The 27,401-nt window shown below is 37.5% G+C and overlaps 1 protein-coding gene across 1 annotated transcript; it reads right to left on the bottom strand.

Annotated features, from left to right (window-relative positions):
- Nucleotides 1–11,566: 11,566 nt before the first annotated feature.
- SNRPD1 (small nuclear ribonucleoprotein D1 polypeptide) lies at nt 11,567–26,563 on the bottom strand. The gene is made up of 4 exons (XM_037161552.2): nt 26,397–26,563; nt 18,728–18,804; nt 14,372–14,563; nt 11,567–12,098 (listed from the first exon to the last, which is right to left on the bottom strand). The coding sequence occupies exons 1-4, from the start codon at nt 26,408–26,410 to the stop codon at nt 12,022–12,024; spliced, it is 360 nt and encodes a 119-aa protein (XP_037017447.1). The 5' UTR covers nt 26,411–26,563; the 3' UTR covers nt 11,567–12,021.
- Nucleotides 26,564–27,401: the final 838 nt, after the last annotated feature.

The raw sequence follows: 27,401 nt of genomic DNA, 5'->3' as shown, positions 1-27,401 counted from the left end.
GAAGGCTGCAGCTACAGGCAACTGTGATTGGCAGCTTCACTGTGACAACAAGGTGCCCACTCACACATCAAGTCTCATGCAAAGATTTTTGAGAAACATCAAATCACCCAGGTGACTCAGCCCCTCTACAGCCCATTTGGTGGTCTGTGACTTCTGGCTTTTCCCCAAACTAAAATCATCCTTGGAAAGGAAGAGATTTTGGACTGTTGATGAGATTTTGGAAAACACAAAGGGGCAGCTGATGGCAAGTGGAGCTGAGGGAGAACTGTGTGAGGTCCCAAGGTGTCTACTTGGAAGGGGACTGAGGCATCATTGACCTATGTACAATGTTTCTTCTATCTTGTATCTTCTTCAATAAATGTCTCTATTTTTCATATTTCATGGATGGATACTTTATGGACAGGCATATATATATAATTGGACTTTTTCTGGGCCTATATAGTATATATATATATATATATATATATATATATATATATATATATATATATATATATATATATAATGCTTATATAGTTCTATTTCTTTGGAGAACCTGATATAGTTCCCTAAGAAAGCTTATTAGGTTCCTTAGTCTATCAATACATTAACATTTATATTAGCCAAATCTCTCAGTTGATGTACACTATTTCCAGCAAGAAGAAATAAAAACAATTGCCAAATGCTTTACCCATGCACAGTTAGGAGGAAATATCCAATAAAAACAAATGCCGGCCCCTTGGTTCAATTCTTAAAACTGCAGAATAGAATCTAATATTAGACTGTGAAGAGCTATAGAACAGTCTGTGTCATCTGTCAAGCAGATGTGGAAGTGACTCCTGTGTAATTGGGAACATCCTCTGGAGCCTAAATCTCCTCCCTGATTTAGAAAGGTCTTACTGGGGAAAAGGTAGCTGCTGAATGACTATTAAATTCCCCACAGATCAAAACAGAAAATTGAAGCTCTAGTCTTGGAACTTACCACTTGCTTTTTCATATCTTTTGGCTTCTAGAATGAAAATGATTCCTTGTTGTGGAAAGAAAGGCTGACTTTTTCAAATGCATCAAATCCATCCAAGATGTTCCCCAGAGCAGAAGGCTCAGGGACAGCTGAGCCTCAAATGGCCAGCTCTACCACTATGAAAGCTGTCTATAATAAAGACTGAACCATTGCGGCCTTAGCTGCCTAGCAGTTCCCACCATCCGGGACCTACTTCTTCCCTGCAGCTAGTCAACAGGGGACAATTATTGTGAGATTATGGCAGTGATTTGGAACAAGGGTTGATAGGGAGATTTTGTTTCCAGAAGCATAGAGCTTGTTAGAATCCTAGCTCAGTCTTCAAGATGTTGGATGGCTTCTCAGCTTCTCTCTCAGGGACAGGCTGACCCTGTGTGGTGTGTTCCTCACTAGTAGTCCTGGGGTAGACGTAGATAGAAATCTATGTTTAATTTTCCTGAACCTCACTTTCTGCATGTGGAACTGGTGTCTTATAGTGGTTTTAATATAATTGTCATGTTTTAAATTATAGCAATATTCTTGGAGAAAAAAATTGCCATTCAAACTCAGAAAGTACAATGTTTAGTCTCTTTAATTTGGCACATGGATATTGCATTTCCTCCTATGGCAACACAGGACAAGAACATCCGAATGTCAGATAATTAAGTGTTGGTGAGGAAGTGGAAATTGGAACCCTTTTACATTTCATACATTGTTGATGGGAAAGTCAAATAGTGCAGCCACTTGAGAAAACAGTCTAGCAGTTCCTCAAAGTGTTAAACATAGTTACCATACGATCCAGTAATTTTATTCATAGTATATATACAAGAGAATTTAAAATATATTTACAGCTCTTATACAAATATTCACTCTTCATAGCCCAAATTGGAAATAATCCAAATGTCCACCAACTGACGAATGGATAAATAACATGTGGTATATTCATACCACAGAATATCACTAGCAATAAAAATAAATGAAGTGCTGACACAAGCTACAGCTTGGATAAACCTTGAAAACACACAAAATCAAAAAAAGTCAATCCCAAAGGACCTTCCATTATAACCCCATTTGTATGAAACGTCCAGAACAGTCACACTTACAAAGACAGATAGTAGATTAAAGGTTGCCTAGGAATATAGTGGGACTAGGGGAAATTAGGGGGTGATAGCTAAAGGTGATGGGATTTCTTTTTGGGGGATAAAATGTTCTAAAATAAATTGTGACAATACATGCACAACTGTGAATATACTAAAAGCCACTGAATTGCATACTTTAAATGGGTAAACTGTATGATATGAATTACATTTCAAAAAGATGTTTTAAAAACCCAATCTCAACACAAATTCAAGTATATTCACAGACTTGAAATTTCAGGAAAAATGCCTCAAAACCTGGAGGAAAATATTGTAATAAAATTACTTTAAATAATCTATTTTGGTATATTAACTTGAACTACAAAGCATCTCCCAACACTGATAAATACAATTCTCTATACCAAGTCATCTAAATTATCAGTTACAACATGTTATCACAAAGTATTCACCAGAAAGAAACACTACTTAAAGATCTACATTCTATGGGAGTTTGTCATTCACCCATGGATCCACAGTGCCTATTCTCAAATGACCAGTTTCCTTACATTCTTCAGGAATGTGACTCCCAATATTTAATAAAAATAACTATATTCAAACAAAAGTTCATAATACTGTGTAAGAACACAGCTTTCTTGTCATGCTGTGCTTCTGCAGACATATCAGTATAAACCTTACTACACTTATAAGTGAAGATATTGCCTTTTGCCTGTCACTAAAACAGGCAGGCAGAGATAGCAGAGAGGGTAAAACTTAAGACTGTAGAAGCATTAAGATGAGAATACAGGTTGTCCTTTGGTAGTTGGTCTTCAGAAAATTTGGTCCAGGAAGTCAAGAATTGAATGCTGGCCAGAAAGCCTACATATGAAGACCGTGCGAACCACTTGGAGGTAGGGTTTTATTGGTTTCTGGACCCATCACTGTAACTCTCCCAACCTGTATCAACCAACCACCCCAACCCTATCTCCAATTCTGCACCTTCATCCTGTCATGACCATAGCAAAAGAGATCTAATTTACCAAACCATGTGTAAACAGAGCTGTTTATCCTTCAAGCAAGAATAGAGAAAAACTTTTTCTTCTCCCCAGGCGAGGTGGAAAAACTTTTTCTTCTCCCCAGGCGAGGTGGAAAATGCCTCAAATATTTTCCTCCAGGTTTTGAGGCATTTTTCCTGAAATTTCAAGTCTGTGAATATACTTGAATTTGTGTTGAGATTGGGTTTTTAAAACATCTTTTTGAAATGTAATGCACAGGGTGTGCATTACCTGTGTAAAAGGCCAATTCTCAAAATTTTAGAAAGGTTGAGCTGGTTAACAACAGCATGTTAAATGTTTGAAATTGCCTTGGTAGAGAAGTTAGCAAATGCTACAAATTGTTGAACATTTACCAGTGAACCACAGGCTGACAGTAGATGGCCTCTGAAATGTGTCTAGCAAGGTTGACACTTTATTAAATATAAACATGGCAAATGTCCACCTCCTATGCCCACTCGCCAATGTCATTTTCAGAGATAATGTAGTTGAAGTGATAATACTTAGATTAATATTTACTTTCTTTTAGTCAACTGTTCAAGTATAGCTTCAAAAATTATGTAATATTTTATATAAAAATGTCAAGCTATATGTATTCTACTTGCATTATTTGCTCAATATTGAGACATCCATGTTGATACATACAGGTCTAGAAAATGTTATTTTACTATACGAGCAACTCATTTCCTGTTGAATATTGTAGGTAGTTAGGTTTTAAAGAAATATTATAAAGGCTACTTACTGCAAAATTCATGTCCCAATGGGGAAGCAAATTTTTAACTTTGCACTCCCCAATTTTAGGGACATTAGGCATCTTTCCCCCACATTTTATTGGACTTTCCTCTTGTGTAAATTGCCTGTCCATATCCTTTTAGATAATGTTTTGTTTATGCTATTAGTTGTCCCAATTCCGCCCTTACCCTCCTCCACCCAGTGTACCCCCCACATCCAGTCAATCCCCATACCATTGTCCACGTCCATGTGTCTTTCATGTATGCTCTTTGACCAGTCCATTCCACCTTCTTTCAATTGGTCCTCACCTCTCCCCTCCTCTTACAGCTGTCAGTCTATCCCATGATCTCATGTCTCTAGTTCTGTTTTGTTCATTTGTTTATTTTGTTCATTAGATTCCTCTTATAAGTGAGGTCATATATTTGTCTTTCACTGACTGACTTCTTTCACTTCGCATAATAGTCTTCAGTTCCATCTATGCTGTCTCAAGAGGCAGGAATTCCTCATTTGTTCAACAGTATTCCATTGTGTAAAGGTACCACAGCTTTTTAATCCATTTATCTACTGATGGGCACTTAGGCTATTTCCAAATCTTGGCTATTGTGAATAATACTGCTATGAACATAGGAGTGCATACATTCTTCTCAATTGGTGTTTGGGATTCTTAGGGTAGCTTGGTCAGAAGGAAATTCCATTTTTAACTTTTTGAGGAAATTCCTCAATGTTTTCCACATTGGCAGCACCAATCTGCATTCCCATCAACAGTGCACTAGGGTTCCCTTTTCGCCACATGCTTGCCAGCACTTGTTGATTAATGGTCGCCATTTTGGCAGGCATGAGGTAGTATCTCATTATGGTTTTAATTTGCAGCTTTTTGATGGCTAGTGGTGCTGAACATCTTTTCATACATCTATGGGTTATCTGCATGTCCTCCTTGGAAAAGGGTCTATTTAGGTCTTTTGCCTATTTTTTTTATTGGATTGTTTGTATTCCTGGTATTGAGTCATGTGAATTCTTTATCTACTTTGGAGATTAAACCTTTGTCTGGTGTTGCCAAATATGTTGTCCCATACAGTCGGTTCCCTTTTCATTTTGGTTTCTTTAGCTGTGCAGAAGCTTTTTAATTTGATATAGTCACATTTGTTTATTTTTTACTTTATTTCCATTACCCTAGAAGATAAACCGGCAAAAATATCACTATGTGGAATATCTGAAATTTTAATGCCTATGTTTTCCACTAGGATTTTTGTGGTATCATGACTTATTTTTAAGTCTTTTACCCATCCTGAGTTTATTCTGATGTAAGTTGGTCTTATTTCTATTGATCTCTTAATAATTTAAAGGTGTACACCTCACAGATATTACAGGTTTAGTTCTAGACTACCACAATGTCAGTTGTAATCTTTTTGTCAGTGAAAGTTCTTGCCTTCATTTTGTAAAAAACATAGCATTTGTGAAATGCAGTCAAGAGAAGCACAATAAAATGAGGTTATTCTGTATTTTTTATTTTGGATATTGATCCTTTGTCTTATGCTATCTTTTCACAGTCAGTAGACTGCAAAACAGTGGCATGATAGTGTTATCTCAGTGGCCAGCAAAATATGGCCTGTGAGCCAAATCTAGCCTTCTGCCCATTTTTTGTAGTTTTGCTGAGATACCCATTGGTTTGACAATTGTCTACAGACAATTTAAGCAAGAGCTGAATAATTGAGACAGATACTCAGTGGCACAGGTGGCAAATACAACGCCTGTGGGCTGAATCTGGCACCTTGTTTCTACCCAGGGGCAGTGCTGAGCTCTTGCTTAATTGTTAAGGAGTAGTTACATTTATACAGTCCTAAAATCACATTTGGCCCTTTGACGGCAACTGCAAGGCTGATGTAGCCCCTGGTGAAAGTGAGTTTGACACCCTTGCCCTATGGCCTACAACAGCAATTTTCAACCTTTTTCATTTCATTGCATGCAGGAATTACTGAAATTCTGTGGTACACTAAAAATATGTATTTCCTGCCAGTCTGACAAAAAAATGTATACACATTAAAGGATTTTATTTTTAGAGGAGAAAGGAAGAAGGAAACATCAATGTGTGGTTGTCCCTCAACGGGACCACGACCCAGGCATTATGTCCTGACTGGAAATCAAATCAGTGACCCTTTGGTTCAAAGACTGGCACTCAATCTACTGAATCACACCAGCTAGGGAAAATAGGTATATTTTTTATTCATTCACACAGGATGGCTATTGTGTTGGCTGTTATTTTTTAATTTGACAATTTAAGGGACATGAGGTCCCTGACTAGTCATGTATTGCATTCTTTAAAAATTCTTGGGGCACACTGGCTGAAAATCACCACCCTACATCTAAAAATACTATCTGGCTTTTTAGAGTGAGCTTGATGACTTCTAATCTACTGTGTAAGTAATTTAAACCATTCCCCACACAAGGTGGTTTCCCCTTTCATTAAGAAATGTTCATTAGATTCCACATAGGAATGAAATCATATGGTATTGTCTTTCTCTGACTGGCTTATTTCACTTAGCATAATGCTCTCCAATTCCATCCATACTCTCAAGTCCATCTATATGGCTGAGTAGTATTCCATTGTGTAAATCTCCCGTGGTTGTTTGGTACCCATTCACCTACTGACACTTGGGCTGCTTCCATTTTTCAAGTTAGTGTTTTGGGGGCAGCTGTGGGGGTGGTGGGGGAGGTTAGGGGATAGAGGGATTGAGCAAAAAGGAAAAAAAGATTCATGGATATGGACAACAAACAGTGTGGTAATTGCTGGGGGGAGGGGGTATAAGGGGATTAAATAGTCATGGAAAAATACAATAAAAATATTTTAAAAATAAAAAAAAATCATTATTCACACAGGATGGCTATTGTGTTGGCTGTTATTTTTTAATTTGACAATTTAAGGGAAATGAGGTCCCTGACTAGTTAGGTATTGCATTCTTAATTTGTTGCACATAAATAAAAAGGTGATGAACTTCTTTAACTAAATTTGTTTTCCTCCTGAACTCTCAAATGAAACCCTGAATCGAAGCACAGAAAAAACATGTTAAGGCTTTTGAGATATCCTGACAAATTGCTTCAGCTTCCGATCAACCTACTCCAAACTGTCTACCTACACAGCAATAAGCATGATTTTAAAATTACTTGCTTAAAAATGAAATGTATGAAAACCGCAGGAATATGATCTCCTCTGCTTTTAACACCTTACAATGTTTGTTATCTCATAAGGGTAAGTTCTCCCACTTTTTTTCTTTTCTAAAAAACTAATAAATTTGCTATAGCATCTTCATTCTTCAGAATGAATATTAAAGCCCATTTACCAGTTTAAGAACACTGGGTTCTTGGATATACACTTGCCTCTAAATCCCAGCTCTGCCAATTAACAAGTGTGGGACATTGGCAGTTACCTAACCTCTCTGGGCATATTTTCTTTCTTAAAACAGAAAACACCATCTGCTACACAAAATTGTTCTGAGGGTTAAAAGAAATAACATGTAAAGGGCTTATAGAACCTGGCTCAGAGTAAAATAAACACTCCACCCAATGTTTGTCAGATAAGGTAGCTGTTAATACTGTCAACTAAAAAATCTTTCTGGCAACTGCATTTATCTATAATCAGAAAAACCTGACTCAGAGTAAACATTAAATTCAAGAAAGCACTAAAAAATTCAGCAAGCTAATGGTATTAAATCAATTTGGAGAATTCATTTATTTACCAGCAACTTTCAACCTTTTTCATCTCCTGGCACACATAATTTCTAAAATTCAACACACCAAAAAATATAGCACTTTTTGCCAATCGGACAAAAAATAAGTATAATTTTTGTTCATTTACACCAAATGGCTATTGTTGTGTTGGCTATAGTCATTTTTTGACAATCTAAGAGAAAAGAGGTCAGTGCCCCTGACTAGTCAGGTATTGCATATTTTAAAAATTCTTGTGATGTACTGGTTGAAAATTGCTGATCATGTAGATTACATTAATGTCTTCCCACCCTGGAATTTGGTACTATTATTGACTTTGACTCAAGAATTTTTTAAAAAGTTAGAATTAATTTTGCCATGGTTCTTAAGTGCTGAATGAGGGAAAAATTACAAAGATCTAGTAAACGTGAAAAATTTCCCCTTTTCTTGCAGATTCACAATGCATATTATTTTTAAATCCTCACCCAAGGATATGTTTTTTTGTTGTTGATTTTAGAAAGGAAGGGAGAAACATTGATTGGTTGCCTCCTGCACATGCCCTGACTGGAGAATGAACCAGTAACCTAGGTGCACCCTTCACCTGGGATTGAACATTTTGGTCTAGGGATGATGCTTCAACTAAATAACTGAGCCACCTTTTAGATAAAACAGCTGTAGTTACTTGTGTAACTCTTAACATATAATCACACTAAATATCAGCAGTTCATCAAATCTTAAGACATCAATTTTTAGATGCACTTATTTTATGTACTAAGAAGCTTGATTTGATATCCAATCTAAATTTATCCCCTTTATGCTGCAGCTTAAGACATTAACACACATTTAAGAAATCCACCTTAGTATCCCTTCACTAGCTAACAAAATATATAAAGTCATCTACTTGCTACATTTGTAACTCCAATACTGTTTGGAACATCAATACTCACGGTGCTTTCATGGCCATGCATGGACATCCATACATAGTGCAGCAAAGCCTGTCACCTGACATGCATGTTCCCCGCTGAGACAGAAGAAATTCTGCCTTGCTTCAGCTCTCGTAAACAAATGTTCTTTTCATGGTCTATTTAGTGCCACATTTTAAATATTTTTATTTGTAATTTTGTTGTTTATAATGGCCCATAAGCATAGTGCTTAAGCATGCACAAGAGTATTGTATGCCTTTTGGAGAAATATATGTGTTAGAAAAGCTTCATTCAAGCATGAGTTATAGTGCTGTTTGTTGGTTGTGAATTCTCTGTAAGTGAAAACAAGATATATGTTAAATAGCGTGTCTTTAACAGAAACACATAAAACACAGTACAGATATGTACTGATCAGTTGATGAAAATGTGACCAGAGACTCATAGTCTAACTCTATTTTCCCTAGGAACACTGGTTCAGTATTCACTGACTCAGGGTTTGCAGCAACTTTACAAAACATAACTACCATGAATAACAAGAATCTATTGCATTTGACATTTAGAACCTTTGCTAGTATTCTTTTCTAAACTGAATTTCATATATATATATATAATATATATATACATACACATATATAACCTTACCCAAAATATAAAACATACACTTTAATGTTTTATTGAGAGAAAAAGTTGGTTCAGACAAATGTAACACTACCACGTTCCTAAACAATAATAGTAAATATTGCAAACTTCACTTCCTTTTCAAAAGTATGCCCTTTTATTTTTTGGAACCACAAGAATTTCCACATTAAATAATAAAGACCAATATCAGACACACTTTTTTGTTGTTTTAATTGTATGTCTCTAGAAAATATCTGCTATTAAGATGGTTTTTCTTTGTCATGTTAAAGACATATCTTCCAGTTTAGGCTTTTTAAAAATTTTTTAAAAAGATTTTATTTATCTTTAGAGGGGAAGGGAAGGAGAGAGAGAGAAATGTCAATGTATGGTTGCCTCTCGTGGGTCCCCTGCTAGGAACTGGCCTGCAACCCAGGCACGTGCCCTGACTGGGCATCGAACCACAATCCCTTGGTTCCCAGGCCCGCGCTCAATCCAGAGCTACACCAGTCAGGGCCAGTTTAGGCTTTTTAGAAATAAGCGCTGTATCTTACTAAATGTCCTTACAACAGTATAATTGTGTAACTGTGTTTGACTGCTGACTATATTAATACATTTCAAAATACTAAGCCATCTTTGTATAATGAACATAATTATAATAGAAATCTGATTTTCTATTATTTTACTTATGGTTTTCTTCCCAAATATATAATAAATTTCTTTAGAAAAACTAAATTTCATAAAGTCTTAAGCTTTAAAAGATATCACATGTATACAAAATGCAGCAGAACTAAGATCCTTACATACCTTTTTGGTGGGGAACTGAGGCAAGTGAGGCACATTAAAGCCTGGTATGTTTTCTATGCAGTGCTTCCTTTATAGCTAATAATGGCAATCAATTCAAACAACTTCTTCTTCATATAATTTCTTTTCAAATAAAAATAAAATAACATCTAGTAGAATAAACTCAATCTAGTAACCACTGTGATTTAATCTTACATTTAAACTGTTACTAGACTAGTTTCACGCTGTAAACATCTAGACATTAAAACTCACAAAATAAATCAGTTAAATACCTTTGACATTATGTTGGTATATGACTTAAAATCAATGAGAAGCCAATACACACTGCTTTTAAAATGGACAATATTAAGCATTCTTCCTACACAATAGAGAGTTGCTGCAATTTGCAGTATGTATCAATGTTTAATTGTTTCCCTTTTAGCCTATATATAAGGTCCATGAAGGCAGGAGTCAACTTATGTTTGTTCAGCTATGCCAGGTCTTTTCTGTTTGTTCCTTTTAAATCTCCTCTCAATCTTGCTGGTTCATTGGGTGTTGGGAACCGCTCTGCCTGGTTTCAGTTGTAACCACCCCCCATGGATAAGGTTGTGAGCTACCTTCAGACTGTGAGCCACTAAGGAGACAAAATTTATCTCCCTGGCAGAGGCACTGCTTCTGCTTCATCCATCTCTGCCCCCCATGCTTGGTCTGTTAGTCAATGATGGATACAACCCCTGGGGCCGGGGGACCTGAGCCAAACATGATCACTTGGGAGGCCCTCAAGGAAGGACTCAGGGGGGTGCAGCAAAGAGGGAGTGATGGACCTAAAAAATGCTGTGAAACCTGCTTTGCTAAAAGTGCTTTCATTCATGTGATAAGGGTCCGAGCAGTTAATGAGTATGCCTCCTGAAGTTTTTGCAACCCCCTTACCTGACAGACACTGACTCAGATTAAGCCCTCAGATTTCTTTGAAATGTTATCTATTGTTTGATCCTTGCCCCCTGACACTGACTGATGAGCTTTACCTGTATTCCTGTGTATTAGGAACCTAACCTAGTAAAAGCTGTTGAGGAAGGGGTTCTTGGTCCTTCTCCTGTGAGAGACTGACCACCTCTCCTCCCCAAGCAGATCATGTCTTGGTAGTATCATTTTCATCTGTGGCGGACAGGGGGATTTGCGGGCAAAGTTCCCCCCATAATTGGGCTCCCTTGCCCTCTGCTTAAATTCAAGTAATAAGAACACCAATAGATCAGTGGGTGGGAAAGACTGAAACACACATACACATACCACACACAAATGCTCTTGCTATCTTTCGATTTACAGGGCCTAAAATCTTTTTAGTCTTTGCAAGAAATTTCCTCATTTAAAACACAAAACTGCACAAGCATCATATAAGTGAAAATACAGACTTAATTCCTCCCAATCCTCAAAGTTAGGTTTTTTTCCTTAGCATATAAACAAGTGGTAGTAAGCTTTACAAGGAACTGTATAAATTAAGAAGCACTGTTTTCTAATCTTAACTAATTAAAACAACTTTTAAAAAGTCCTTATTAACTACCAGAAAGAAACCAGTTTTGCTATCACACAAAAAAAGTCTTTCTTTTTGTTCTTAAACGATTTCTAAAAGTACTTGATAAAAGGAGCCACTGACAGGTCCATGCTGCATTGATACATTTCAACTTAGTGAACGTTATCTGAAATTTCAACTCAGGAGAATGTAAAAGTATATTTTATTGAGAAACTATTGAAAACAATAAAAATCAAAAAATTTTATCACAACAAAGCCAATGAAAATAACTATCACCTTTTACTAAGCACCCAAGTCTCCATGGAGTAAAACTCAGGAAAGGAGAATCCATTTTAGACCCCATTCCACAGGACTTCAGCTTCTGAATTAACAAACAAACTAAACTAATTTTACCTGTTAGGTTTAATAGAGTGAAGTCAAAGCAAAGCAAACAAAATTATTCTGGGACTGCCGTGTAATAATACTCAGCTATTGCTGTGTTAATGTCATGAATATATATGAACTATTAAAACTACACGATATAGTCACTAGACAGCTGGCCTACATTTACGTTTATTAAAAACTGACATAAACAAAACAAAACCTTTACAAATAATATCTCACTGCACATTTCACTTTGAAACAGTAATCTTCAGAGACATTATCGCCTAGGACCCCCTCTTCCTCTGCCCCGGCCACGTCCTCTTCCTCTTCCTCGGCCCCGGCCTCTTCCTGCAACTGAGGAAAGAGAAAAATAAGGCAGATAAATTCTCTTCTGTGCTGATGTTACCTGGCCACCTCAAACAGTATCTGCAACTAAGAAAACTAATCTGGCTTCTCTCAAATGTAAACTCAGTCACTCTTCCTAACACATTATCATGCAGAACCAAGAACTGCTGGCCTACAAAGAAACTATTATAATATGTTTGTCTGAATATATTTAATAAGAAATTCACCCAGTTTCAAAATATTTTTCTTTGTATCATGTCTCAAATTCATAACAAAATGAAATGCAAATTACTTCAATCTCATGGAAGATGGAAGAGATATCATATCAGTGGAACAGGACATGAATACCACGTGCCAGACGTTTTGTTACTGATTAAAATCCAAGCAAGTTAGTTCAAGGCCAAGAAGTTTAGAAACATATTAGATCAAGTGACAACCTCATAATGCTTTAAAACATAAGTCATTTGATCCAATCATAACCTAGTACTTTAATCCTTATAGTATTATCCTGTCACACCTGGTCATCCTAACTTTACTTGAATATCAGTGACAGAAAACTCAAGTCCAAATAAACTTAATTTCATCTTGGACAGCTATAAATGTTTGAAAAATTGTGACATGAAGTCAGTCACATTCTACATTTCTAGCTTATTTTCACTTTTGCTATTCAAAGAAATACAAAGTAGTCAAGGGCTTCTGTTAAAACAAAGATTAACCACACATCTTTAACTCCTTCTGAAACACTATTCATGATAAAAATGATAGATACCTATAAAGACCAAAAAAAAAAAAAAAACCCAAAGCAGAGAAAATACAGTGCTTAAAAGAGTTCAACAAATTTTTAAGTTAGAAAGTAGTCTAAAAACAGTATTTACTCAGTAAAGGAAGAATAACTTTCAAGAGACATTGGGAAGCATGGGTAAGGTAAGGACACTGGGCTGAAAAGAGGGAAAAAATGGTTGACAATTCTTAGGTAGAGCCACAGACTATCCAGTCCTCTTCCCCACTTTGCAAAACTTATGATTATTTCCCTAACAAGCAGGTAGGGAAAAAGGGTGAAATGAACCTAAAGACACCAAAACAAAAAGGCTTCATGTTTGAAAACACTTGCAAGGTGAATAGCAGCAAGAGGCACAGAGCTGATGGAAAGGGAGAGGGGTATTAAGTCAGTGTTTTTTAAGTTATAGGCTGTAACCTGAAATTTTTCTTAACTTAAAGAGAATAGGTTAGTAACCTTACCCTTAAGGTAATACATGCAAAACACATTTGCATGTATTAAATCTAATCATTGTTCCCCAAACTTTTGTTTTAGTAATTCATATAAGTGGTTTATGACACAAGGTATTATTTTTTAGTGTGAGTGGAAGGAAAAAAGTCTCAAAATCATTACCTTAAGTGACTGTCTACGAAATACCCAGTCCCTTTCTCCTTCCTGTTCTTATAATGCTGGCTGTCAGTTATGTGTCTCCCTTGTAGGTAACAAATCTTTCTGCAAGAAAACCAGCTCCAAAAAAAGACTCATATACTGAAATTTGGGTGTCTTCAGTGTAGAGGCCAACTCACTTCTTAACTACCCTACACTGATACCCACCAGCTGAGTAGTCCTGCCTCCCTTCCTTCCCAGAACTTCTCTTTTTGGTTCCTTGTCAAATAACAGATGGCCAAAGAGCAAGTAAGGCCTTTGTTGTAAAGACCAAAAACAAAGAGACCGAATAAAAAGAGAAAACAAACAATGCCAAATACAAAATTAAACATAAAAACACATCCCTAAAACAACAGAATTCTATGAAAAGTTATCAGAAAACTAGGAAGCTTAAAAATTAAGTACATTGGAAAATGAGGTCAAGGAAATTTCTCAGGAAACATAACAAAGAGAGAAATAAGAAAATATATCCATACTGAAATAACCTATCAAGTACCCAGAACAACAAAACGAAGAAAAAAAAAACACAAGCAAAGATCCTATGTCAAGTCATTAAGAAATTTCAGAATACTAGGAATAAGGAACCAATCTCCAAATCTTCCAAAGTATGTATGAGGTGGGAAACAAGACTATGACAAATGTACCAGAAGAATGGCATCCGTGTTTTTATTAACAGCAACAATAATAAATACTGTATGTGTTTATTTCCAGCAACAATACTATATGCATTCATGGCAAGTACAAAGACAAAAACAAACAAACAAACAAAAGCCCTGAGTTGTTTGCAAATGCTTACAGTTTGAATAGTGGACTACGGTACAAATAAATTCACAAAACGCTTATAATCCTTCAAACTTACCAGCTTCTCTTTTCTTAGATTTCACTTTTGGTTCAACATCCACAAGTAGTGTATCCAGAGGTAAGCTGTCTGGCAGAATAAAATATCGAATGTTATTTCCTCGAATACTCAGTGTTTCCAGCTGTACAGGTTCTCGGTTCTTCAGGGTCATTTTCACAGCTTTAAGATGAGTATTCATGCTGACATCTACACCTAGAGGGGAAAAAAGAGCAATTATTAACACCATGAAGAAGACAATCAATTAATATATCAAGTAATAGTGTACACCATATTACAAAAGTACTTTCCTGCTACAGTGCAAGTATCTACAATATAATTATGTCAACTGGTAAACAGGGGATACTGTATGAACAAATCAGAAGTCTCTCCTCTAAACAGATGTTCACTACCATGTTAGAATTGCTTACAGAAGTGAATGCAATAAGCAATGGAGAAATCCTGGTACATGTCTATTCCCACTGTCCCCATGTATCCTCAGACCCTCATCAGGAAATGCTTATTGCATGCTTCTCCCATTGTCTCCATAACTTCCTTACATCTTGTTCTACTGAGCTACCTTCATTTTTCCTTTAAGAATAAAGTCCTATATGCAGAGTACTATTTTTTCTTATTACAAGAAATGTAATGTCTTTTAAAGTGTTTTTTAAAATGAGCATTACTATTTTTTGTCAACACTTTACCAAAGTTGCACAGGTTTTGAGTGGCATGCCTCAAACTATTTTTCCATTAGTCATTTTTAGTATGAGACTTTACAAAATAAAAAGCAAGGTTTTCTAGGATGACTATATAGCAGGAGAGCAGGAAAACTCACTTAGTGGAGCCCTTACCACTATATCTGAGCAAATAGGATAACTGAAGATCTAGTAAACCTCTGTCCCTACCTAGATAGTTAAGGTCAAAAACCATAAATTCTCTCAACTTCCCTAACATTCCATCTCAAATTTACTAATTATTACTGGTATTTTCCTCCCTCATTCCAGTCGATCCTCTTTTTCCAAATTAACATACTTTTGATACATTCTGTCTCCTTGGGGACTTTGGCTCATCAACAGAAAGGGGGAAAAATGAGACTTATAAGCTCTGTGTTCCAAGAACTGCACGATAAAATATTTTAATTTAATCCTCAAAATCCCTATGGGTAAATAGTCTGATTATCCCTACTATGAAAACTAAAATATATATATTTGTAAAGAATACAAGGAGATTGTACTGGTGGTTGTCAGTGGAAGTGGGAATTAGATCTTTTACTAGATTTTGCTCCAAATCACTACCCCCTCCCGAAATCACTTAAGTGCCTACTGTGTCAAGCAAACCTTGCATTATATTACATTTTTTGTGTGTGTGCTATCACTAGATTTTGAGTCCCTAAAAAAACCAGACCTCAGGAAAAAGCAGACAAAACCTTACACTGTATTGATTTCCTTTCACAACGACTGGTGTTGCGAAGTTCTAGTATACTCACAAATATTATCAGTTTAATCCAGTATATTTTCTTGGTTTACTCAGATGCATGGTCTATGCATTTTATTAAAATTATAATTATGCTATTACAGTTGCCCAGAATTTTCCCCCTTTGCCCCCCTCTACCTACAACCCCCTACTCCCTCAGGCCAATCCCCACACCACTGTTTATGCCCACGAGTCATGCGTATAAATTCTTTGTCTACTCCATTTGTTATATTGTACTTTATATCCCCATGGCTATTCTGTAACTACCTATTTGTACTTAATCCCCTCACCTTTTCACCGATTCTCCCATTCCCAACTGACAACCATGAAAATTCTTTTCATATCCATGATTCTGTCTCTGTTGTATGCTTAGTTCTTTAGATTCAATTGTTGATAGATATGTATTTATTGCCACTTTAATGTTCATAGTTTTGATCTTCCTTTTCTTAAATAAGTACCTTCAACATTTCATATAATGGTTTGGTGATGATGAACTCCTTTAGTTTTGTTTTTTTTTTTGGGTCTGGGAAGCTCTTTATCTGCTCTCCAATTTTAAATGTCTTTGTTGAATAAAGCAATCTTGGATCTAGGTCCCTGCTTTTCATGACTTTGAATATTTACCAGTCCCTTCAAGCCTGCAAAGTTTCTTTTGGGGAATCTGCTGATGGTCTTATGGGAACACCCCTGCAGGACACTAGCTGCTTTTCTCTTGCAGTTTCTAAGATTTTCTCTACCTTTAACTTCTGGCATTTTAATTATGATATCTTGGAGTAGGCCTCTTTATATCCATCAAAACTGGGACTCTGTACTTTCTTGACTTCCAGGTTTATTTCCTTCACCGAACTAGGGAAGTTATCTTTATCCTTTCAGTTCCAATTTCTTGCTTCCACTTCTCCTTTTGGTACCTCTACGATGCAAATGTTGGAATGCTTGAAGTTGTCCCAGGGGCTGCTTATACTATCCTCTTTTTGGATTCTTTTTCCTTCTGTTCTGATTGTTTGTTTTCTAATTCCTTATGTTCCAAATCATGGATTTGATTCTTGGCTTTACTCACTGTACTGTTGTCTCCCTGTAAATTGTTCTTTATTTCATTACTGTATCCTTCATTTCTGACTGGATCCTTTTTATGCTGTTGAGGTCCTCACCAAGTTCCTTGAGCATCTTTACAACCAGTGTTTTGAATCTGCATCTGATAAATTGCTTATCTCCATTTTGTTCAGATCTTTTCCTGGAATTCTGATGTTTTTTCATTTGAATGTTTCTTTGTCTCCTCATTTTGGCAGCCTCTCTGTGTTTGTTTCTATGTATTAAGTAGGGCTGCTTTGACTTTGTGTCTTGGTAGTGTGGCCAATTGTACTAGGTGTCCTATAGGGTCCAGCGGGACAGCCTCCCCTACCACCCAAGCTGAGTACTCAAGGTGCACCCTTTGTGTGGGCCTAGTACACTCCTCTCTAGTAGTAAAGCCTTGGTTGCTGTTGGCAGGTCAATGGGAAGGATTTACCCAGGCCCCTTAGCTACAATGACTGGCTGTGACTATTGACCACCAACCTCCACCGTCAGGATCAGCTGTGCAGGGGCAGGGTAGTGGTGTTCTGACATGGTCTGTAGCTGTCCACTGGGTATACTGGCCCTGGGGTTTCCCAGGTAGTGCCGGCCAAGGTCAGCCCCAACCTGTGTTTTGCCCAGGGCACCCTGCCTGAGCTGTAAAGCAATCTTAGATGGGCTTGAAGATTCCCAGGTGAAGCCAAGCTGTGAATCTAGGCTGGATGCTGCTAAGACTCACTGAAGCCAGCTGCTGCTCACTTGATAAAATTTAGAAGCCAAGACTAGCCATTCTTATGGAAAAGTGGCATGGGTGGTGCAGAGCCTCTGGGGATCTCCAGGGTGGGTCAAAGAATGTTAGCCAGGTTGATGGAGTCTCAGATATGGCAGCGGCTTATAGGTTCTGTGTGGGGAGGGTTTAGAAAAGGGACAATGGTCTCTGGTAGCCTTGATGCCAGACATTTTGGTTTCTCCCTGCATATTATTGATGCCTCTCAAGCAGCTACCTGGTGCTGAAGCTCAGAGGGAGTGAGTCTTAGCAAGTGACTCTGTATGTGGGTTCTTGAGAACGAACCGCTCGGGACTCCAGAATTTTCTCCCTTCAACTCAATCCCCTCTGGTTTTTGCAACCAGAAGTTGTGGGGGCTTATCTTTCTGGCACTGAAACCCTGGGCTGGGGGACATGGTGTGTGTTTGAGACTTCTTGCTTGCCCTCCCGAATTCTTATCAACCACACTTATGTATGGGACCAGCCCATTCCACATCTGGGCCCCTCCTGCCAGTCTAGATGGATGTGACTTCTTTAATTCTGTAGTTGTCAGACTTCCATTCAGCTTGATTTCTGGTATTCCTGAGTGATGGTTGTTCTATGTTTTAGTTGTAATTCTGATGTGGTTGTGCCAAGAGGAGAGCTATATCTGCCTGTGCCGCCATCTTGACCAGAAGTGATCTATGTTTTTATAGCTCCTTACTGCCCTCTCTCCATCTCCCACGTATATTCTTACCCAAGAAAATCAGACATGAGAGTCCACCCTCTATCTTCAAAGTCTTTATAATCTAACAAGGGACACAAAATCCTAATAAAAGTAATAAAATGTATTTTGGGAGTTGCAACATTCCAGGCACAAACAACATGAAAGGCAGAAAAGCAGGAAACAAGTCACATATAGGGCAATCTGGGGAATCCAGTTTGTTCTTACCACAATTAAGGTGAGACTGAAGTAAGAAAGTCAACAAAATAATACAGACAAAAATAATGACATTCCAATTACGAGAATGTTCATCAAGCAATCAAATCAGAATTCTGGCCTGTAGGTAGAAGAGACAGGGGGTAAAAAGTGTCATAAAGTACCCCAACCTCCATACCTGTGATTGTTCCATGGACCTGTGTTCCATTCTTTAATTCAATGGTTACAGTTTCATGACTCAATTTCATCAAAAATCTATAAAGACAGCAGGAATAATTTTTTTACCTTTAAAACTTTAAAATCATGTTTATTAAGTCAAAGGGTAAAATTTCTAATTATTGAAGATCTGCTTAGATATATGTATCAATTCCTGTTAATAATCTGCATAACAATTCCAGGTTTCCTTGAATTAAAACCTTAACATTTGTGAAGGGGCATTATAATAACAGACAGTCAGTGGACATTTCTGATTCTCAAAACCATTGTACAGCATCAATGCATACAAATCCTAAAGTCATTATAAGCCACAAAATTGAAATCAAGAAATTATATGAAAGTGTCCAAAAGGTACAAACTTCCTATTATGTGTTGAGTATAGTTAACACTGGTGTGTGGTATATTTGAAAGTTTCTAAGAGTGTAGATCTTAAAAGTTCTCATCACAAGGAAGAAGCCCCCCCCCTTTTGGTATCTATAAAGATGATGGATGTTAACTAAACTTACTGTGGCAATCATTCTGAAATAGATGTCAAGTCACTATGCCATGCACCTTAAACTTACACTGCCATAAGTCAATTTTATCTCAAGCCCTGGCTGGTGTGGCTTAGTGGATTGAGTGCTGCCCTGCAAACCAAAGGGTCACTGGTTTGATTCCCAGTCTGGGCACATGCCTGGGTTGCAGGCCAGGTACCCAGTAGGGGGTACACGAGAGGCAACCACACATTGCTGTTTCTCTCCCTTTCTTTCCCTCTATCAAATAAATAAATAAATAAATAAATAAATAAATAAATAAATAAATACAATTATATCTCAATGGTGAATGAAAAACAATTAAATTGTAATTGCTAGTAAATATTATAGTTATATATATGTAATAATAAAGTAAAATAAGTCTCCCTTTATAACCCCTGTCATGTTTGTGACAATATTCTAAACCATTTTAAATGCATCCATAAACATATACATAAGTTTTTTACATAATCAGCCATACTTTAATGACTTCTCTAACTCAGTTTTCATTTAGCAGTTTATATTAGAGACCTTTCCATGTCTATTATATACTGCCATCACAAATCCATTTATGCAAATCCTTACCAATAGTTACCAACCTTCTGAATTTTGTCCATTTAATAGAAAAAAGTAAAAAGGCAATCTGCCTTTAAAAAAATTGTTCAATTACAGTTGTCCCCATTACTCTCCCCTGCCATACATGCTAATTTTTTTCTATTAGAAGTAAGGTTGAATATCTTTTCATAAATACTGGAAGCCTGTGTTTCTTTTGTGAATTATCTATTCATATTATTCACACATTTTCTATTACATTTTAATTTTGTTTTCTACCAGTTTGCTATAGCCATTCAAGTTTGTTTGTGGTTTTCTTTAGTCAGACAATTTTTTCCCCATTTTATATTGTTAATTTTGTGAATCCTTCTTAGATATGTAATTTGTTTACGAAGATGTTTCCCATCCTAAGATTGTCTCTTTTCATCTGGTTTTATATTTAGTACACTTCATCTAATATTGTTTGTCCCCAACTTTTATTATGAGATATTGGAGAGGAAAAAAAGTTGAAGGGTTGATAATTTATCGAAATGTTGCCATTAGTGTGTGTGTCCTTCTTACACTTAAAACTTATACTTTCACCAAACCATCTAAAAATAAATTGCAGACACTTCAGTATGCATTTTCTAATGAGGACATTCTCCCACATAACAATAATACCACAATCACCATCTAGAAAAATGGACAATAATCTCACAATGTGATCTAATACACATTTCATATTCACTATGTCTTATACATGTAGGATTACCTCTTTTTCTCCTCTACTAGATTGCTGCTGAAAGTAAGGTTTATGACCTTTACTCTAATCCTGGATTGTGAAAGGCACTGAATAACAGTTGACTGAAGTTTTCAATTAAAAGGGAGGTATCCAGGGGACTTCCACCAAGATGGAGGGGTAGGTGCCTTCTCGCACAACCAAGTTTAAAAACAAAGTTTTAACAACAAAAATACAGCCAAACCAAAGAAAATTGAACTATACTGACGTCCGACAACAACGAAGCACTCAGCCAGACCTGTAAGAGGGGCAGAGCCAGCAGCAGAGCGGGGTCAGGCAGGAAAGATCCACGGAACGACCCAGGTGCAGGACCCAGGCGCACAGGCAGCCGTGGGCGGATCCCAGGTGTGGAGTAGCAGGCGGACCCACTGAGGGCGCAAGGCAGTGGACCCACTGAGGGCTGACCACAGTCACACATTCCAGTGTAGATAAACTGGTGAAGGAGCCAGTGGTGAGACAGACCATGCAGGAAGCGGCAGTGGTGAGACAGACCCAGTGGCAGGAAGCGGCAGAGGGGACCGCCATTGTCCCTCTCTGACCCTGCCCCCACATACAGCGTCACAAACCAGTGACCTGGGTGGCCCCGCCCTGGGAAATAACTAAGGCTCTGTTCCTCTTTCATAAGAGGCACAAACAGATCAAAACATGGCTCAAGAACAACTCAGAGGCCCAGAGCCGATAAATCTAAGCAATGAAGAAATAGCCAAACTTTCAGATGCACAGTTCAAAACACTGGTGATCAGGATGCTCACAGAACTGGTTGTTTTAGTCACAAATTAGAGGAACATATGAAGGCTAAACTAATTGAAATGAACGGTAATGCACAGGAAACCAATACTGATTGAAAGGAGACTGGGACTCAAATCAAGAAAGTGAACCAGAAGGAAGAAAAAAATGACCAAACAGAAAAATACAAAGAAACAAGAATTCAAAAAAATGAGAGGCTTAGGAACCTCCAGGACATCTTTAAACGTTCCAACATCTGAATTATAGGGGTACCAGAAGGGGAAAAAGAACAGTCATAAGTGGAAACCTTATTTGAACAAATAATAAAAGAAACTTCCCCAATCTGGCAAAGGCAACAGACTTCCAGGAAATCCAGGAAGCTCAGAGAGTCCCAAAGAAGTTGGACCCAAGAAGGAACACACCAAGGCACATCATCATTACATTAGCCAAGATTAAAATGAAGGAGAGAATCCTAGAAGCAGCAAGAGAAAAGGAGAACTACAAAGGACTTCCCATCAGACTGTCAGCAGATTTCTCAAAAGAGACCTTACAGGCAAGAAGGGGCTGGAAAGAGGTATTCCAAGTCATGAAATCCAAAGACCTACAACCAAGATTGCTTTATCCAGCAAAACTTTCATTTAGAATGGAAGGACAGATAAAGTGCTTCTCAGGTAAGATCAAATTCAAGGAGTTCATCATCACCAAGCCCTTATTATATGAAATGTTAAAGGGACTTATCTAAGAAAAAGAAATAAAAAAATATGAACAGTGAAAGGACAGCAAACTCACAGTTATTAATAACCCCACCTAAAACAAAAGCAAACTAAGAGGACAGCTAGATCAGGAGCAGAACCATAGAAATGGAGATGACAAAGAGGGTTAGCAACAGGGGAGTGGGAGGAGGAGAAGGGGGGAGAAGGTACAGAAAATAAGAAGCATAGATGGTAGGTAGAAAATAGATAGGGGGCATGGCAAGAATAGTATGGGATATATAGAATCTAAAGAACTTGAGACACATGGACATAAACTAAAGGGGGGGAATGATGGGAGAGGGGTGTGCATGGTGGAGGGGAAGGAAGGGGGGAACAGAACTGTAATGGCATAATCAATAAAATATACACACATATTAAAAAAAAAAAAAAGGAAGGCATCCTTAAAATACCACTTTTACTGGTATGGCCAGCCATAAAAAAGGGGAAATAATTGGCCTGGGATATATCAAGCCCTAAACTTTTAATCCTTTTAAAATGATTTTAGGAGAGAAAGAGGAAAGGAGAGAAAAAAACCCAATGATTTAGTGTTCCACTTATGTTTGTATTCACTGGTTGATTCTTGTATGTGCCTTAATAGGGGATCGAACCCACAACCTTGGCATATTGGGATGATGCTCTAAGAAACTTATCTAATCCTGCCAGGGCCCAAACTTTAAACAATTCATATCTCCTCATATAAAGACTGATGTGTTGAATCCCCCACCCCGTTTTTTGTTTCCTGTCAAGATTAGTCTCTCACTGAATTGATAATCACCAGACAAGAATTCTTTAACTAAGCTCTAAATTTAATAATCATTTATAACTACATTAGCCTAGATTTTCACCTACTAGTTTACTTCCATTATCAGGTTTTGAGGTTTAAAAAAACCCTTATTTTAACTGACTCGCTCAATAATTACTTTTATAAAAATTCTTTCAAATCATTTTTGGAAGTAAAACTAGGCCCCCTACAAGCTCAAATTCTAGTAGAAAGGACAGAAAAGATTTAAAAAAAGAAACTAAATTAGAAAATCTATGGAAATATGCACAGATTTTTACCAGGTAAGGTAAATAATGTAGCAAGGATAGGAGGGAATCAAATCTTAGTGGGTTTATCCAGAGTAAGGTGTCTTAAAAGTTGAAAATATGCAGCAAAAACAGCAAAGATGTAGTAATAAGAAACAGTGCAACATTGAGAAATTTCAGGTACTACTACTACTGATGGAATACTAAGTCCAAGAAAATGAATAGGAAAATTCAGCAGGTTCCTATCATGGAGAGCCCAAGCTTCATTATATTCACAGTGAAAGACAAATTAGGTGGCAAGAGCAACGTACAGCTTAAAGTTACAGTAATCAAGACACAGGAACAACAAACTGATCAATGAAAAAGAATAGAGTCCAAAAATAGACCCACAATTATATAGTCTACTTTCTACTAAAACAGTCTGAGGGCAAAGAAAACCCTTTTCAACAAATGATGAAATCAATCATAACAGGGATTATATTCAGTAATATGGAGTAACTGGAAATCCATATAGAAAAAAAGTGAACCTGGATCGCTAACTTACACCACCTACGAAAATTAACTGAAGGTAGACCACAAACCTAAACTTAAGAGTTAAAATTATAAAGCTTTTAGAGCAAAACAGAGTAACTTCATGGTTCAAGGGCATACAAAACTTTGACAGTAGAGAGAGAACAATAACCATGAAAGAAAAAGCTAGTAAGTTAAGACATCCTCAAAATAAACTTGTCACTAAAGACATTAGGAAATGAACAAGCAAGCCACAAGAGAGAAATTGTATCTGACAAAGGACTAGTATGCATACTATATAAAGAATTCTTATTATTCAATAATTAAAAGAACACAAAAAAATTAAACTCTTCACCCATATATGCGAATGGCCAATAAACAGATGAAAAAGTGTTCAACATCATTAGTCATTAGGAGAATAAAAACTGAAGCCATAATGGGACACTACTACACAATCGCTAAAATGAAACTGACAACAAATGCTGATGAGGATTTGAAGGAACTGGAATTCTAATCTACTGTTGGTGGGAATGTAAAACGGTACAACCACTATTACTATATAAAGTGGTCTGACAGCTTCTTATAAAACTAAATGTATATCAATGCCATTATCCAGCAACTCCACTCCTAATTAATTACTCAAAAGAAAGGAGGAGACCTTGCACAATAAAATTCAAAGCAGTTTTAAATACATAACTTTTAAACACACAATGGACTACTATTCACTAATAAAAAGAAACAAAGTACTGATACAAACCATAATGTAGACGAATCTTAAAAATATACAAAGTAAAACAAATTTTACACAAAAAGAATGCATACGCCATGACTCCAAATACAGGAAATTGAACAATCAAATAGAACAAGCAAAACCAAGCTATGGTGGAAGAAACTGGTTGCCTCTGTAGGTACAGGGCCAAAGATTGATGAGGAAGGGCTTGAGAAAACTAAGGCTTTGGTTATGCTCCATATCTTAACAGTGGTTTGGGTTACACAGGTGTATACATTTTTGAAAATCAGGAAATGTACACTAAATCTCACTCTATGCAATATTTACCTCAAGAGGTTATTATGCCTTGAAAAAAAAAAACCAGGGGTGAAAAATGGAGCCTGAACAGTTCAGTGGTGACTATTGGAATGGTAGGGGCAGGAGAAACAGACATACTAATCCAAGCTTGGAAACCAAATAGGTTGAAATTATTTTCTGATGAATTCTTTACTATCTGAATTCTTTCTACCTACTGATACTTTGATATTCAAATAAGACGGTATCTATCCTTCAGTATATAAACCCACACTGAGTTCAAAAAGCAAAGAGAATTCAACAGAGAAAGAAACTTCCATAAGGTAGATAAAAATGCCAAAATTTTCAGGTTATCAGGATTATCAAAAGAGAGGTCAAGACTCTCAGGTTTTTGTTTAGGGTGACAGTAAGGTAAGAAAGATTGTGCCATCAACTAAGGTATAGAAATAAGTCTATTGAAATGTAAATCAGACAAATACCTACTCTCTTGGCACAAAATACATTCTCCAGTTAGGGGAAATTTTGTTTTCATATTTTAAACACAGAATAGGATTCAAGGGTCATTAAAATTTACAGGAAAATCGTCACAACATGGAAATCTTTAAATGAGACAAACTGATTTCAAATACTATCACATAAAACTCAACGAAAAAGATTCAGACTGCTAGCTACTGAGAAAATGCAATTCTGAGACGGTTATCTCCAGAATTATAGTTCAAATAAAAAGGGACTAAAAGTTAACCTTAAATGTCTCCTCTACAAACTCCAACCTGAAGGGCTTTACGTTATTTCAAACATACCACAGATTATCTACTTGTCTGTCTTCCCCACAAAAACAAACCTCCAACAAGGCGGGACTCTACTTAAAAAAAAAAAAAAAAGTTCATTATCAGCACAGAGTTAACAGGTGCCCAATTACTGTTTGGCCGACACTGACAATCCTTGACTCAACAGGCAATAAACTAGCAAAATATGTATAACTGCTGGCTTTTTTATTAGGAACCTTTAGGTTACTCAAACAAGTCTTCAGTAGGCTTAACCGACCAGATTTAAGAAATAAAAAGGAATTAATACCGATTATTTATTTGGTCAGTCACAAATTGGAAAAGTGATTTTGTCCCAAGCTGGACGATTATTTGCTAAACGAAAGGCCTACTTTAAAGGGGAAGGTAGGTTGAATAATCTTAAGTCTAGAAAGTATAAAAAATGAACTAAAAAAGAAAAAAACTGAAGTCAGATTTAAAACATCTCGGAAACTTACTTATTTCCCAGATAAACCCCTGCAGCCAGTAAATACGCTTAATAGCGCGATTATTTAAACTACTTTCGCAGGGCATGCAATTTTAATGTCTCCCACATTCGCAGGGAGCGTGCGGATTCCTGACGGCTAAGGTGACCCGAGAAGCAGAAACGAGAAAACTAAACTAGGAAATTCTAAGCAACCGAAAACAGGACTTTGTAAGCCTGAAGCTGTACCTTTAAGGCCTAAGACAGTGGGTGGCAAGAAAGTGCTCGGCCTTCACGTCTACCTCCGGAAGACACGAGTTTATCCCCTCGCGACTCAGCTTGAACGCCAAGCCCGAAGACCCGCGACGGCGCGGCCTGGACAGGGCGGGAGTGGCGGGCGCCGCAGGCAGTTAGCAGCCCGCGCACGCGGCTTTTCCGCCTCCTGCCAGAGGGATAGTCCAGCCTCCCGCTACCGAACCCAACTGTCCCTTCCCGGCCCCCGACCCGTTGTGGTCACTCCTCACCTCACGAGCTTCATCCTAACGGAGCCGTCACGTTTTTAGTCCAAGAGTGCACACGCACAAAAAGAAGGCCCAAGGACTGGAGTATGAATGGCCGGAAACGCCTACTCCTAGGCCTCACTTATAAAGAACGCGCGCGGTGCTGGGGCCGCTCAGCGGAAACGTAGAAGCCGCGTTCGGTCGCATTCCCTTCCGGCCGCGAGGAGCGCTACTGCGACCCCTGGCGGCTGGAGGTGTGCCTTGCGACTGCTGTGATCGTTCAGGGTTAGTCTAGGAGGAAATTGCCTGTTCAAGGGAGATTTGAGATTAAATTCAATTAGTAGGCACTTCTGCACGGCAGTCCACCTCGTAGCATGCAACACCAAAATATACTCGTGAGCGAAAGGAATTACTGAGAGAAGCCCAAAAGATTACATAAATTCTGCTACAAAGGCAGGAATTTCAGCAGTACTTAATGTAACTGAAGAAAACCACACAATTCAGCTAATTTCTTTTCACTTTAAATTCTGGTCACAAACTTTTAAAGGGCTCCTACACTGCCCAGAGATCGTGATATACTTCTCTAATGAGCTCAAAAAAGATCTCATACCTTCTTCTGTCCCTCTCCAACCTTTTACAATCCAAGTCCTTTTCCAAATCACTCTCTGCTAATGTTTCCGAAGCCGTCCTGCTTTCCTTGCTGTTAGAAGGTCTGAAGTATTATTGCTCCTTTCCAAGGCAAACTCCTCTGTTGTTGTATGGATCCTATCTCCCATTTTCTCAAAAATTCCACTCCTTCATTATCCCCACCCAACCTGAATCATTACTTTCTCCCTCTCTACTAGATTTTTTCCATCAGCACACAAATATATATAACGAACAAAACAAAGTTATTTTCTGATGCAGCTCCAGTTACTGCCAGAATTCTTTCACAGAGAAACTTCTTGAATGAGCTGTCTATGCTTTTTCTAATCACCCCCAATTTACTCTTCATAGTACACTGAAATTGCTTTTCTAAAGGTTACCAAA

Source organism: Artibeus jamaicensis, unplaced genomic scaffold (assembly GCF_021234435.1).
Source record: "Artibeus jamaicensis isolate MK-2021 breed Jamaican fruit bat unplaced genomic scaffold, CSHL_Jam_final contig_354, whole genome shotgun sequence".
NCBI lineage: Eukaryota > Metazoa > Chordata > Mammalia > Chiroptera > Phyllostomidae > Artibeus > Artibeus jamaicensis.
Note: the sequence above shows the minus strand (reverse complement) of the source record. Positions and strands in the feature narration are given on the sequence as shown.